Source organism: Scomber japonicus, chromosome 9 (assembly GCF_027409825.1).
Source record: "Scomber japonicus isolate fScoJap1 chromosome 9, fScoJap1.pri, whole genome shotgun sequence".
NCBI classification, from domain to species: domain Eukaryota; kingdom Metazoa; phylum Chordata; class Actinopteri; order Scombriformes; family Scombridae; genus Scomber; species Scomber japonicus.
This window is the reverse complement of record NC_070586.1, coordinates 19,964,915-19,979,856: the sequence shown is the minus strand read 5'-3', so window position 1 is coordinate 19,979,856 and position 14,942 is coordinate 19,964,915. Positions and strand designations below refer to the sequence as shown.

Here is a 14,942-nt window from a genome sequence, read left to right as displayed (position 1 = left end):
CTGATGAAAGCAGGATTTGGAGCCAGGCCATTTACCATTTAATTTACCAAGAAAGATCAGACACTGTATTATATAGTTGATATTACTACCCAACCCACTGAACACTGAGCACAAAATATACACATCACATCAAAAACATTTAACTGTATATTAGTACCCAATTTACTGTTTAAAAAGTTCTCAATATGCCTAATAAAGTAAATTTGAATGATCACAGTGAAAAAAACAAAGGAAATAGAGTTTCTGTACTACCTGAATTGCACACCTCTGTTTATAGCACATGGGAAGCACAGCCATGTACCTTACTGCTGTGGACAGGGTCTTCAGCTAAACGTATTTAGCAACAAAAATAAACATGAATAAAAGAAAAGAAAAGAAAAGAAACATTAGTCCAAGTATAAACTATATTTATATCCCAACAGCAGAACATCCCTACTCATGCTGCGCACTGTACCACAGATCTGCTGTTGGAGTCACAAAGTGCTGCACACTGTGCTGTTTAGTCACTGTTTACATTGTGAATTTAGATAAGAGATAATATATGCAGTCCTAGTAGTGCCATAACAGAATAAACCTGTTAAAGATGAATTGTGGAAAAACAAAGAAGATTCAATAAAAGAATGAATAAGTAAGTAAGTCAATGTGGAAATATTTTTTGAAATAAATAAACAGTAAAATGTTCCGTACGTGCATGTCAGTGCTTGTTGCAGTCGCAGGGCAGACACAGCGGGCACATAAGCTTCTTAAGCACCCGGGCTTTTATTGAACATTGTGTGATGGGGCTAACTCACACTGCCTGCTGTGTCCACTAGGTGGTGCTAGAGATCACCCACCAATTATATGTCATGTTGTAGTGTATGATATGAAGAACACACTCTGTAAATTTCATATAAATCGGATAATGTTTGTCATATGAAGCTGACATCCTGTGTCCAATAGGGGTAGGAATCTTTGGGCACCTCATGATTCGATTACGATTACGATTCAGGGGCTACAATTCGATTATAAAACGATTATTGATTCATCTTTAATTTATGTATATTGATGCACTTTTTCACATTTCTTTTTGTCTCACTGAATAATTCAGCATTCATCACTTGCAATTTTTTAAAGCAGTGCATTTGTAATAAGAAAAAAAGAGTTCATTTCCATTATATTTTATTAAACTAATGGAAATGCATGCGAACTGGAAAGTTATCTTCGTTGTACAGAACCAAAGGTAACAGGTATTCTCATGTTTGTTGTGTTGCCAAACAAAGTACTATAGCGTCCGCCAGCCAGGACATGTGGAAAGGACGACGCAGTTATTTGGCAAACCACCATTTATTACTGAACAGTACAGGTAGCTGTTGGCCGTAACCACACCAAAACAACAAGGACTTAGCTGCGACTCCAACTTTCTTATATACAGTCTATGCTCCAACTGTGTACTGGAGTCGTCCCCGTCACACTCGTACTCCGGCCCCTACCTACTCATTCAGTCCTAAACATATTAATTAACTCAGAACATTTACCATTATAAAGAACATTACTGCAGGGTCGCTACAGTATTTTATTTTAGCGCGACACAGCTTACATATAATGTGGCTCTTGTCCAGTTCGCTTCGATTCTTTTTCATTGCATTCCTGCATATCCCATCTTTGCAGGGTTTGCTGCAACAGATGTGTCGCCACATCTGTGCCTGGTGTATTTTGGCCATTACAGCATAGCCTATTCACATTTTGAACTCAATATGCTACATTTCCCTCCTAGCTCACTGTTGATGTGGATGAACTGAACATAATTGTTAAATGTACGTTCATTTTAAATTTTAAATTTCTCAGATCCTATTCACAGAAAGTGAAGCAGATATATTATTTTCCAATAAGAAATTTAATGACAGAAATTGATATCACAATAAAATGTTTTAATTCTGTTCCAGAGATGCGTGATGACTGTAGCTTTCTCTCTTCTGGGATTGTTGGATTATTTTCGATGCCTGGAAGGTATCAACTTCACCTCTGTTATCTATCAATTTTGGATCACTAAATCTTAAAATGAAATAAACAATGCAGATTGTCCTGCCTAGGTTTCACAGTACAGACTGACTGCACTCTAGTATTCAAGAGAATTTGTGTCTCTGAGGTATAACAAGGTGGCTTCTTCAAGCATATTCCCATTCAGATAAGCAGATGCATAGAAATGTTCATTTTTTTCATATTATTTAATGATATGCACCCATTATCATGACAGCAATTCTTTTCAAGCCTTCACAGGATTGTTCTGGAGGCAGCTTATAAAAAATGCCATCAGCCAGTTCTTTACACAAAAGCACCTTGGCTTGGCTCATACACACACACACACACACACACTCACACACACGGTTATTGTCACTCATTTAAGGTCCAGTTGTGAGTTCTCTGGTCGGGTTTCATGTGTCCCATCTGTCATTCAGATGCAGAAAGAGACAGGTGTACCAAACAGTCCTTTACATGACGTTACAGTTAGGACGAATCACACACATATTGTTCAGACATGGACTGGATCGGGGTCATTGCACACTTGTTCAGGTGAAGGTATGGTCTTTGTGGTTGATGAGACTTTCATATCAGCCCACGGTGCAGAGCAGTATCAGATAATCTTGACCACAGGGAAGTACTTGTGAGCCGTGAAGTCAAATTCTGGGAGCACCTAAGGATGAAGAAATTTGGTATTTTTTAATCTGCTCAATTAAACACCATCCTATGTAACTCTCACACTTTTCTACATATAAAAACATCCATTTCAAAATTGGAATCTTGAAAGCCATGAGCCACCACTGACACCATGCAGCTTGGATTATATTAAAATCTACATACTATAGTATAAATATTACATGGAAAACAACGACAATCACGAGAATATGTGTATTGTGTTACCTTGGTCTCCTTCTTATGCCCTCCAGCCAAGAGCTTCATAACTACAATGTTGGGTTTGGCCACTTTCAGTATACGAATCACCTGTTGGAAAGAATGAATAACTGATTACTGATATCCAAGGATTTGGGAGATGATAAGAACTAGTGTACAAACAAACCATTTCTCTTACACTAGTGCAATACAGCAGAAACTGTTCCTTATAAGATTTTACCTCTCTTACACTTATTCTTCCAAATATGCTTTTGAATTCACATGCAATGTTTTTTATTCTAACAAATCAATCAAGAAGTATCACGGGTGTAGGTGAGGGGGACTACTACAGTCTGGGCCGGATCATCTAAACATAATGGATCGGGTGAGTGCCCAGGTCCCATCAAATTATCAAGACAACAAAAATGAAAATGTATAGAAAGTTTTTGCTTCTGTGTTCAGAAACTACAGATACAACATTTTAAAAGCTCTAAATATACCTTTTATGTATTAAATATGAACAATAAGATTCAGAAAATGATGAAAAGATGAAAAACGCCCCTTTTGTGGCTGTTGCTGTGTGTGTTTCAGCACCAGGGAGATGTGGAGAGCACCAAGGAGAGAAAGTCAGGGAGGGAATAGGGTGGGGCGCTGTTGTTATTTTAGTAATTATAGTAGTAGCCTTTTGTTGCTGATAGTGCACCTTTATATTCCTGAGTGCTACATTTCATACATTAGTTAGCTACTTTATTTTATGTCTTGCAAAGGCAAAAAGGAAACTCCTTCATAAATGTTGTATCTGCTGTTTCTGACTATTTTAATTTGAAATGAACATCAAATCACTATTGTTTTCATTCCTTTAATTTTCATTCTATGAAAACATCAGAACAACAAAACAACCATTTCTAATAGCCCAAGCCATGCAATACATTGGCTCTATGCACTATTCCTTCTACCTTTATATTCCTCCTGGGATGTGATGTGATGATAATTCAGCTGTTGGAATCGTTACCAGGCTTGCCTTATTTGGTATATTTGTGTAATGATTTTTTTAGACATACTATGTAATGGTTTTGTATTTATTCATCATAAAGGCAATTTATGATAGGAATAACAATATTTAACATGACGTGTTGCATTGAGATGTGAGGTGTATTCGGATTTGAGCAGCAGTGTAAAAGCTGGTATGGCCTTTTTAGGCCCATGTCTACCTGTATGTGTTGAGCCTGTACCTCTATGGTAAATCTATGGTCAATTTTACTTTTTTGTGTGTAAAGTGGTAAGAGGAGCATTTCCCTAGCAAATGAAAATATGACTAACTTTAACCGACATTATATCATGATTCATGTAAGAGCAGGTATTTATTTTATAATTGTTCAAATTTACTGACCTCTGGGTCTGGGCTGGGCACATTTTCTAAGATGAGCTTGGCCTGCTGGAAGTGTTTGCTGGCTGCCAGGTAAAGGTCAGCTGAGCCTGGCGGAGGATTGTACTTCTTCAGATCGGACATCTCCTGGAGTAGACAGGATAAGAAAGAGCGGAAAAAGTGAGAAAAGTGGAGTGCAGAGAAGAATAGACAAAGATGATGGGATAAACTGAAAATGTGAAGTCCCTGCTAGATAAATTCCACCCACACAGATAAACAGTACCTTGAACTGGATGTAGTGCACAGGTGGGGGGGTAACCACACTGTTGAAGGGTGCGAAGCGATGCTCATAGCGAACCTGCTCACTGTCCAGTTCAAACTGAGGCTTACGCACCTTCCCATCCATATCCAGTGCTACCATAGTCTTAAAAAAGAGACAGACACAGAGAGAGGATGGGTAATACCTCAACATATGTCAAATAAGGTGGAAAAAGAGTCAAGGTGAGTTTGTACTGATGTCCCACCTTGTACATGCCAGCACACATGTTCTGGTATGCTTGACTCATGGTGATCTCTTTGCTTAGAGGGCGAACTGCAGAGTAAAACCAAACTTATCAATACAAGCTCTTCTCACCTACTAGACGATAATACTTCTACATTAAAATTATACAGAATGACTTTTTCAGACATTGGCCAACATGCTGTTGTCATAGGTAAACAATCCACCTCAGCCATGGAGGCTGCAGCAGAGTACCTTTCTTCTTCTTCTTGGTCTTTTTGCTGCTGCGTCCTTTCAGCTGCTCCTCCAGAATCCGTTCTTCTGCCATCTGAGAGGAGTCTGCTCTGCTCAGAGTTGACATCAGCCATGCATAAAGGAACTCTGACAGGTACCTGCAGTCATAAATTAGGTCATTTTTATCAATTGCTGATTTTCAGAAAGTTGTACATGCTTTTTTACATGCTTGTATTGATTATTGCAATGCACTTTACTCGAGTATCGGCCCAGGCTCCCTCCACTGTCTCCAATTGGCACAAAATGCTGCTGCTTCGACTTATTACCGGGACAAAAAAGGGCATTACCCCTGTGCTTGCCTCCCTATACTGTCTCTGAAATACATCTCTGATTTATTGACCTGGTATGTGCCCTCTCAGCCATTATGGTCCACGGATGGGTCTTGCTCATTATTTCCAGGTCATGGTTTGTGACTAAGGGTAATTGGGATTTTGCTATTAAAGCTCCCACACTATGGAAGTCTCTGCCTACTGAACTCGGACACATTAAGCTTCTAGCCTCTTTTAAATCTCCTCTTTATACTTTTCTCTTTGTGAAAGTTTTTTGGAAAATCGTCGTAGATCGTAGATCGTAGATCGTAGATCGTATTAATTTTAATGTATTCACGTTCTCTGTTCTCGTATCCTTGGCCTTATTCTCATATCAGCCTTGCCTGGTGCACTTTTAACATTGTTAAGAAAAATAAGGTTTATTATTATCATAGATATATCTGATTTTATTAGTCATAAAAGTAAGCCAGTAAAAACCAGCAACACATAACAGTGTGTGTGCTTTACCAGTAGATGTAGTAGTATTCATGCATGCTGTAAAGCTCCAGTTCAAAGCCACTCAGCAGGTACTGGATCATGATCCTCAGATTATGGTAGAGGATCCAGGTGCCAAGACAGGCAAGATGCTGTCGTTGAGGCTCAAGTTTCATCAGCAAGCTATGCAGCGCTGCATCCACCTTCTCTGCCTGCAGGGCCACACACAGAAGCAGAACTTAGTAGCAGTTGGTTCATTACTAATAAAATTACAACTGCCCTTAGAATGGGTGAGAAAAAACCCACAGCAAGAAGACAAGCTATGGATGAGTACATTTTTAACTTCAATTTTTTTTTCGCTGCCAAGAAAAAAATTCATAAGTTGATAAGTTCATAAGATGATGTTGTGCTTAAACATAGTAAAAAAAATAGGAGGTATAGAATATAGGAAAATGCTGCAATTAACCTCATCCTGGAGTGTGGCAAACTCTTCAAGAATGTGACCCAGCTTGTCTCGCTGCCGAGCTCGGTTATGTCCATGGATCTGGATTAGACTGCAGAATGGCTGTAGGGAGAATGAACAAGCACATGCATACACTGAGATATTCAGAAGACACCAGGATAGCTAATGGTGAATTCATATAAAGGGTTGATGGTAGATTTGCACCTAAGGTCTGTGTTACACCCAACCCAACTCCTACAGAAGCAAAACAAAAACATTTCCTTCATCTCACCAGAAAACAAAGTTCTCATCTAAACTCTCCAGATGAAGCAATTTGATATATCTTCTCTTATACTATGCAGCAGACTTATTCTGAATTGAAAGCATCTAGCAAAGTGCTCTGGGTGACTCTTGTAGAGCTGCAATGATTAGTCAATTAATCAATTAGTTGTCAACTATTAAATTAATCGCCAACTATTTTGATTAATTAATAATTAATCGTCTGGAGTAATTTTTTTAAGAAAATATATCCGAAGCATCCAACTTCTCCTGATTCAAGCTTCTCAAATGTGAATATTTCCAGGTTTCTTTTTTCTTCTATATCAGTAAACTGAAGATCTTTGGATGGTGGACTGTTGGCCAGAACAAAGAAAGACATTTGAGGATGTCACCTTGGGCTTTGGAAAACATTCATCAGCATGTTTTACCTTTTACTGACATGTTACAAGCTAAACAACTAATCAATTAATTGAGAAAATAATTTACAAATTAATTGATAATGAAAATAATTGTTTTTTGCAGCGTCAGACTGAGGTATTGGAATACATCAAATGCACAGACGATAATTTCAACAGTAAAAGTAACATACCCTGGAGCAATGTGTTACAAAGGAGTCAATGTAGTCCTTAGCCTGGTGGTTGTTGAACAGACAACACCTGGAGAGGGAGGCGGATGCGCGCACACACACACACACACACACACACACAAAAATAAGCTAAAGATAAACTTTTCACCAGTCCAGAACTTATTTAACCAATTTAAACAATGTCAGACTTACTTGTAGGAGAGGACAGGTGGGCTGACAAAGTATCTGAGAGCATCTTTAATCATGTCCTGCATCAGGTGTGTGCCGAACACTTTCTTATTATCTATCAGGAACGTTGTCTGGATTCAGGAAAACAATCAATTTAGTCATCACAACGGGTTTTGGTAGTCTGAATTTGAAACACAGTTTATTAAACGGTCAAATCTGCGTGCATGTCAGTGCATGCTGCAGTCGCAGGGCAGACACAGCGGGCACGTAGACTTCTTGGCACCTGCGCTTTTATTGAACATTGTGTGATTGGGGCTAAGTCACACTGCCTGTGTCCACTATGTGGCGCTAAAGATTACCCAACAATTATATGTCACGTTGCAGGGCATGATGTGGAGAACACATCCTGTAAATTTCATATAAATTGGATGTTTGTCATATGAGGCTGACTTCCTGTGTCCAGTAGGTGGCGCTGTGTATATGACACAGTATTGATGCATAGACGTGTTCAGCGTGGGACCCTCTACACGTGTGACCAATTTGGTGTAGATGGGACAATGTCTGTAGGACTTCCTTCTGTATGGCGAAGCATCGAAATTGTCCGCATAGCCACGCCCAACAGGAATAAATCATAAAAAGATTTTGATAACTTTTCATCTCCAATATCTCAAGATGTTTCTGAGCGAATTTGAAGCGGGTCGGATAAAATCCCTAGTATTATGTTAAAATATGTGGCCTGGAAATGACCAAAAACATGGCAAAATTTAGCATTTTTCCCAAGATGGCCGACTTCCTGTTGGTGTTAGGGTATTGGTCCAAGAGACTTTTTGGTGCGTCTTTACATGATGTACATGTGTACCGAATTTCGGTCAAATTTTATTCATTTGCCAAGGGGTGGCTACAGAGCCATTTTGCCACGCCCATTAATGCAAACTTTTCGCCAGGTCTGGCTTAATTGCAAAATGTGGTGACTTTTGGGGCAAAAAGGCCATCATTTTGTCAGAAAAAGAAAAATCCTTACAGATACAATAGGGCTTCGCCTGCCATTGGCGGGCTCGGGCCCTAATTATATAATATAACCATTAACTCACCTGAAGGAGAGATCTGGAAAGCACGCATGGGGACTGTTCACTGAATTCACAGAAAAAGTCCTGGTAAAACCACAAACACAATATAAATGAGAGTGTATTCATCTTTTATATTTATATATACTGTCAGATCAAGGCTAGGAAATGTACTTCTGAGTGTATACCAGTTTCTAAATATTTGTATTTACCAGTATGCCGTGCAAATTGGTGGTGTTGATCACATCACAAACTGTCTTGATGCGCTCTATGAGTTTGCCAAAGTAGGCCACCATGTCCTCCCTCTTAATGATCTTGGCGTAGCGTGGAAAGGTCGGTGGCAGCAGTCTTTGGTTGACCAGAGGCTCAAAGCCCATCATGATAGGGTGATCTGCAGCATATATGGAATTTTAAAAAAATCAAAGTGAACACTGTCTCATTCTTAAATAATGAACTCATCTCCTCTAATCAGCCAAATGTAATGGAGTTATCTAAGAGGAGTAGTATCTAAGTTTTTAACAAGCTTTTTTAGCACAGTTTGTAGAAATACGCCAAGGTCAAGGAAGTGCATTTAATGTGCATTCTATCGTAACTGATTGTTGCCATGGCAACTACAGTATTGGATGATTGGAGAGCAGGAATGCATATAATATATACGCTAATTTTCTTTATTTAGATGTACTGACTGTTTTCCAAACTGAATCCTAAGCTTGTGCAATATGTGTGTGTGTGTGTGTTTGTGTATGAGAGAGAGAATGTGTTACCTCCTTTAGTGGTGTCATTCTGTGACTGAATGCCATGTTGAATACTGGAATGAATGGCTGATAAGAGGTCAGCTGCCTGAGCCACAAGTTTTTGGGCCTCACCCACCGAGCTGGTCTGATTTAGACAAAACATAAACAAAAACATATGAAGAGAAGCTGTGTAGCAGTCAAGAGCTCTGCCACGGTCTAACGCTGTATGTGTATTACCTCTTTCTTGGTAAAGGCGATCAGTGCGGTCAACAGAAGTCGTGTGAACTTGATTCTATTGAAAAGTGCCAAGAACTGCTGATGCTGGGAAAAAAGAGAGCATATAATAAGGACACTAAAGAGGCACACATGCACACAAAACTATAAATACAGTATTACAACTACTTTGAAGCTCCACAAGACACAAAAAACTACAAGGTTAAATCTTATTTTGCTTTGGCCACCCAGAATAAAGCCATTTTAGGAGTCTGCTTTTTTTCTTTTTTTTTATTATTACTGCTTTAATGAAACAGCTAGAAATTCCAGAGCAGGGTCTCTAAAGGTCGTATCAATCCCACACTCTGACGGACAGGAGATAAAATTACAACAACCAGAGACTGAGGAAGACACAGGATTTAGTTTCTTTATAACAGAAATGAGGATAGGGATGCTAGGCTAGGAAATTGCTATCACATGTCACAAACAAATACTGTATGTGGCTACACTCGTTTTTAGGTTTTGGATGGTCTAAATGCTAAACCAGAAGCATTCCCATACAGCTAAGAAAAAACAAACAATCTGCACCAAAAATAGACATGGAGGGTTTACCCAACTTACCTCCAGCTCAACCTCTGGATCTCGCTGCTCACCCTGTCGACTGCGTGTGCTCTGTAGAAGTAGGAGAGAAACCAAGAGACAATGTGATGCTAAGCAGCAGCACTACTATCAGTGCTAGTGAAAAGGCAAAACCTGGAGTTTAAAATGGTCAAGAACAGTTACCTTAACTTTTCGCTGTAACTCATCCTCCACATCTTTCAGCATACCTGGTCGGTTGAACACACAAGAGTGTGTGAGTACATCAGCAGTCTTTGTATAAATTAGTAATGACTTCAGTTGTCCAGAGTTTACGTAAAACTGCAGACTTAATGAACTATCACAATACTGTACTTGTACCTGTCACCCGCAGGTCTGTGACATTATTAGCCATCTTGAAGCCATAGGTCATGGCCTGGAAATCCTCCTACAGAAACAGAAAAAGCACATCATAATTCAAATACAAATATAACACCTGAGTCATCAACAGCACACTAACAGGCGGAGCAGAAACATCATTTACAAAAAAATGTATCCTGTGTGTGCCTTTTTCAGATTTGGACAGTACCACACACACACACACACACACACACACACACACACACACACACACACACGCACACACGCACACACACGCACACACGCACACACACACAAACAAACAAAAGATGCTTACCTCCTCAAACACAGCAGCCTTGTTGACTTTCTCTCGGGCGATGTCACACACCTTTAGGATGCCCAGTGCAAAGGCTTTGAGGGCTGGCTCCTCGATCAGGTCGGGGTTATGGACGTACAGACAGGTGAACACAGTCTGCGCCAGGGAATGGCCCTCTAGCCATGTGATCTGTACATAGACACAAACAAAAACACACACAAACATGAGTACTGGGGTCCGCCTAGACATGCATCCACTAAACACGTCTTAGTTGACTTTTTAGACATTATTTTAAATGTTGCTTTATGGAACCGAATCTGCTGGGAAATGAGCCAGACTAACAAAATAAGCCTGGCTTATTTGGTAATCCTGCTTTATGGAACAGGGCCCTGGATTTTACACGGTGGAGCTGCTCTATAATTCAATGGGCTTCAATGACCCAAGTGCTGTCCTGAATTTATAGAAGTAATTACCTTGCTCTGACAACCTTGTGGAGGAGGGCAACTCAAATTCAAAATTCTTGATTGATATATTATACGGAAAACCACACTACCAACAGTATATGTTAACATGTATGATCAGATGCTTCTCAGCATTTATTGGCTGAAAAAGGAGATTCATTGGTTGGGAGAGTGAAACTCACCAAACAGCAGAAACATGTGTCTATGATCCCGATGAGTTCAGGAAGACTGAGATCTTTCACTTTGATGGCTCCTTCCTAAAAGGGACACAAGAGAATAATACAACAAGGTGGTTCAATTTACCATTATGATGAAAGAAACAACACCAACAAAAGAAAAAAGACAAGTTGAACTGAATGTGGCAATTATTAAAATATTGAGCTGAAAAACAGAAAATAGGTTTTGTGTTTTAACATCAGAACATTCATTATTTACATTGTGTAGCAGCTGGAGGTCAGCAGTACTATACCTTGATAGCTTGTTCAAAGTTGAGCACTTTCCTGTTGACCTGGTTCCCAATCATTCCTGCATCCATCTTGGGATCCATCATCTCTATGGCTGACATGGCCTCAAACAATCCAAACCTGCCACCACAGCAGAAAATTTAGTATGAGTGTGTTTTTACAAGGGTAGAACATGTCTTGATTTTTGGATGTTAATATTTGTGGATTAGTGCAATGGTTAAAGCAGATGTAAAACATATTTACAATAATTGTGTATTTTACAGCAATTACTTTTTCTTGTCAATGCGGTAAAACTGCTAAAACATTATTTACACTTTGGAAAACTGAAACCAGCGTTAATATATTTTTAAGGAGGAAAAAACGGACTCCTCTCACTTTGGGCTATGTGGAGAAATATGTTCTAGTGAGCTGTTTTATTGAAATGACATTTTAAAGAGTAAGTCTACAAAAAGTATTGTGTCATACTCACAGCTTGTCATGAAGTAGCTCCCCAAGGTTCAATTCTGCATGAATAAAAAGTTTACATTTAAAGCACAAAGAAAAAGGGGAACAAGTTCTTTTTTATACAGTAACTACACATACAACTCTAACACACAGTCACTTGCAGAGTTTGTACCTTTGCATGCACCCTTGAATTCATGTGTGATATCAACCCAGTTGGCATTGTTCTTCATCTTTTCTGGGATGCCTAGCCCCCAGCCAGCATCATCATCCTCAACCGATGACTTCATCACCATGGTGACCACTAAAGACAAACACAACGATGCCAAAACAGAAGGTTAAAGTATTACAGAACAGTAGTGATTACAACATTTTTTAAACAAGCCAAATATTTAAACATTTGGTGACAATACGGGACTCTGTTTGACTGAAAAGTAGAACAAAGAAGGTCAACTCAAGTCAAATTTATCTATAGAGCAAATATAAAAATGACAATAGTTGAGCAAACTGCTTTACAGTAAAATGTAAAATGCAAGTAAATTATTAAATCAAAACAAATAGATAAAAAAAATGTTGAAAATTGTTCATAATTTTAACATAAATATAAAAAATAGGGGGACTCAAAAGTGATTCTACAAAGGTGTGTTTCTAGGGATTTAAAAGTGGTGATAGATGGTGAAGGTCTGACAGTCAGAGGATCTGAGGGGTCTGGATAATAAATATGCCATGAGCGAATTCGCTAGACAAAAGGCAGTGATCAAAGCAACGTAAAGTACTTCAATAGACTTTTTTAACATCTTTTTTTTTTACTTATAAAAGCAGTGACAGACTCTGAAGTTGGCACAGGTAACCATCATTAATTTTATTAATAAAACTGACAAATCAAACTGTCCACAGCATGAAACATCTATGAGAAAATACATAAAGCACTATGTGACTTGATGAAGAGCCTCTGGTTTAATGTCATTGGACATTATGTATTAGACATTACTGTATGTAGTATCTATAGTACATTTACTGTCTGAATTGTAAACTGAAAAACTGGAAACTCTGAAGGTTAGTTGGCTTTGAAAACAGTGCCATCGACACAGCTGCATCACAAGTTTAGTCTATATCTCTACATGTGTACACCTGAGCAGCCATGGATGTTGTAATAGTTCACTGTAGTTCAATCACAGCATTTTGAGCTTCAGTCATGAATTTAGCCCCTTGCTTATTTCCTCCAGGTTGCTGTGTATTCTTAGTAACTTTTACACATTAATGTTCATACTTGACTTGTGCAGCCGGAAGTACGGTTCATTATTATAAAAGGACAACAGTGAAGTAAAGGATTGTCATCATGCTATAATGGTCTGTGAACTGTCTTGAGAAGCTTAAGCTGGAGCATATATTGTGTAAATTGCTCGCTTGAGTGGGTGCACTGTAAAGTCTTAACCTTTTAACCCAAGAGCATGTCAGTACTATGACAGCTGAGGAGAGTTAAGAAAAATGTAATCCCATATATGACTGAATTTACAGTCATGTTGAGTTTAGTTTAGCTGAGTCAACTATTATAGACGTATGAATAAATACACAATGATAAGTCATTACTTTTGAAGCAGTTACAAACCAAAGCAAGTTTATACTGACCAGGAGGGTTTAACTTACTACACCTACCATTGTTTTCATTAATTACTTCATTAATGATTTGTACAGTTCCCTTTAGATTTACACCATATATACACCATAAGTAACTGATTTAAGGTGTTCTATTTGCTTTATAACGATAATAGAGCATCTTTACATAGTAACCTAAAAGGCAATCAATGTCTGTAGAATCGGTTTACAACTAAATGAAACCACGACGAAAAAATCCAGAAAAATGTATGTAGCTAGACGACTTAACGTTACAGGTAAAATAATTATGTATTAAAAGATTTAGCTGCGTATCCTTCAGTTTAGTATTGTGAGGCGTTTAGTTGAGAGTCCTTACAATGTTAAACAAATAAAGAAGATGAACAGTCCTCACTGTCTGCTTATGTATCATTAATAGCAACGCAATGATGCAACCTATACACTACATTGATTCTTATAATTGCTTATAAAAGGTTAGAACAACACACAAGAAGACAAATAAGAGGAAGAAGTTCAGATTATGAAAATATGTGAGACGCGTAAAACAAGTTGCAGCTATCTAATGTTAAAATTAGCTTATAATATCGTGTGCTAACAAGCTAATATTGCCCAACAGTGGACATTTCCTGTACGAAACGTCTGAACATCGTCAGTTAAAAAGGTCGTTCAATTTAATGATATACCCCAAATTACAATTATTGTTATAAGAAAGCAATATTTTAGCTTGAAATTGACACATACCTTACTATTTTGTATTAACCATGCAGCTAATAAGGATCTCTTCGAAGACTGTAGAGTGTAGGGAGCATAAATGTGACGTCATAAGTCACCGTCAACCTGGGACTTGTAGTCTTACATAAATAAAATGTAGTCCTTTCATATAAATGTGTTATACAGTCTATGGTTATACCCTATGGTTATACCCAACAAATTGAGTAGTGGTACATTACAAAATTATTAAATTATTTTTATCCCACCAACAAATTAGTGGATGAAAATAATATTTTTGAAAATTTGAAGAGTCACAACTAAATGTCTATTTTGTGAATTTCAGTATCCACTGCACTAATATTCAGTATTTTAACACTCAAACCGACCATTCAATTTACCTGAAAGTCAATGTAAGGATGCAATACTATACTATGAAATGTATATATAATAGAGATATAAAGACTGAAAAACAGTTTCTTGCCCAAGCTGTTAAACTAATGAACATGGCCTGGGCCATCTCATTCCACTCACACACACTCACTTGAGGACTACAAATCAAAACTCTTTTTGTGTAATAATATAATCCATGTGCCTTAAAATGGTTTCAACTGTTTACATATGGCATCTTTTATAATGCATGAATGCCCTTATAGAATATTAATGTGTTATTTATGTTTTAAATGGTTTTCAATTGTCTTAAATATTTTTATGCCTCAGGGAGTGCTATCTATATTCCGCTGTAT

The 14,942-nt window shown here is 38.1% G+C and overlaps 1 protein-coding gene across 1 annotated transcript; it reads right to left on the bottom strand.

The window, feature by feature from the left end:
- Window positions 1–1,938: 1,938 nt before the first annotated feature.
- Window positions 1,939–14,307, bottom strand: naa35 (N-alpha-acetyltransferase 35, NatC auxiliary subunit). Its single transcript, XM_053324917.1, has 23 exons — window positions 14,230–14,307; window positions 12,050–12,178; window positions 11,903–11,936; window positions 11,439–11,553; window positions 11,152–11,226; window positions 10,530–10,697; window positions 10,214–10,280; window positions 10,040–10,083; window positions 9,878–9,928; window positions 9,281–9,364; window positions 9,074–9,188; window positions 8,522–8,700; window positions 8,337–8,396; window positions 7,270–7,376; window positions 7,081–7,147; window positions 6,237–6,335; window positions 5,804–5,982; window positions 4,989–5,125; window positions 4,759–4,826; window positions 4,518–4,658; window positions 4,259–4,381; window positions 2,899–2,979; window positions 1,939–2,671 (listed from the first exon to the last, which is right to left on the bottom strand). Exons 2-23 carry the CDS (start codon window positions 12,168–12,170, stop codon window positions 2,612–2,614), a joined length of 2,175 nt encoding a protein of 724 aa, XP_053180892.1. The 5' UTR covers window positions 12,171–12,178; window positions 14,230–14,307; the 3' UTR covers window positions 1,939–2,611.
- Between the last annotated feature and the right edge of the window lie 635 nt (window positions 14,308–14,942).

Bases quoted from the DNA above. Each gene is read 5' to 3' on its own strand.
- naa35 (XM_053324917.1), bottom strand. From the start codon at position 12,170: ATGGTGATGAAGTCATCGGTTGAGGATGATGATGCTGGCTGGGGGCTA. The intron at 10,084-10,213 runs GTACAAGTACAG...TCAACCGACCAG, and splicing joins CACAGACCTGCGGGTGACAG to GTATGCTGAAAGATGTGGAG. The intron at 9,365-9,877 runs GTAAGTTGGGTA...CTTTTTTCCCAG, and splicing joins ATCCAGAGGTTGAGCTGGAG to CATCAGCAGTTCTTGGCACT.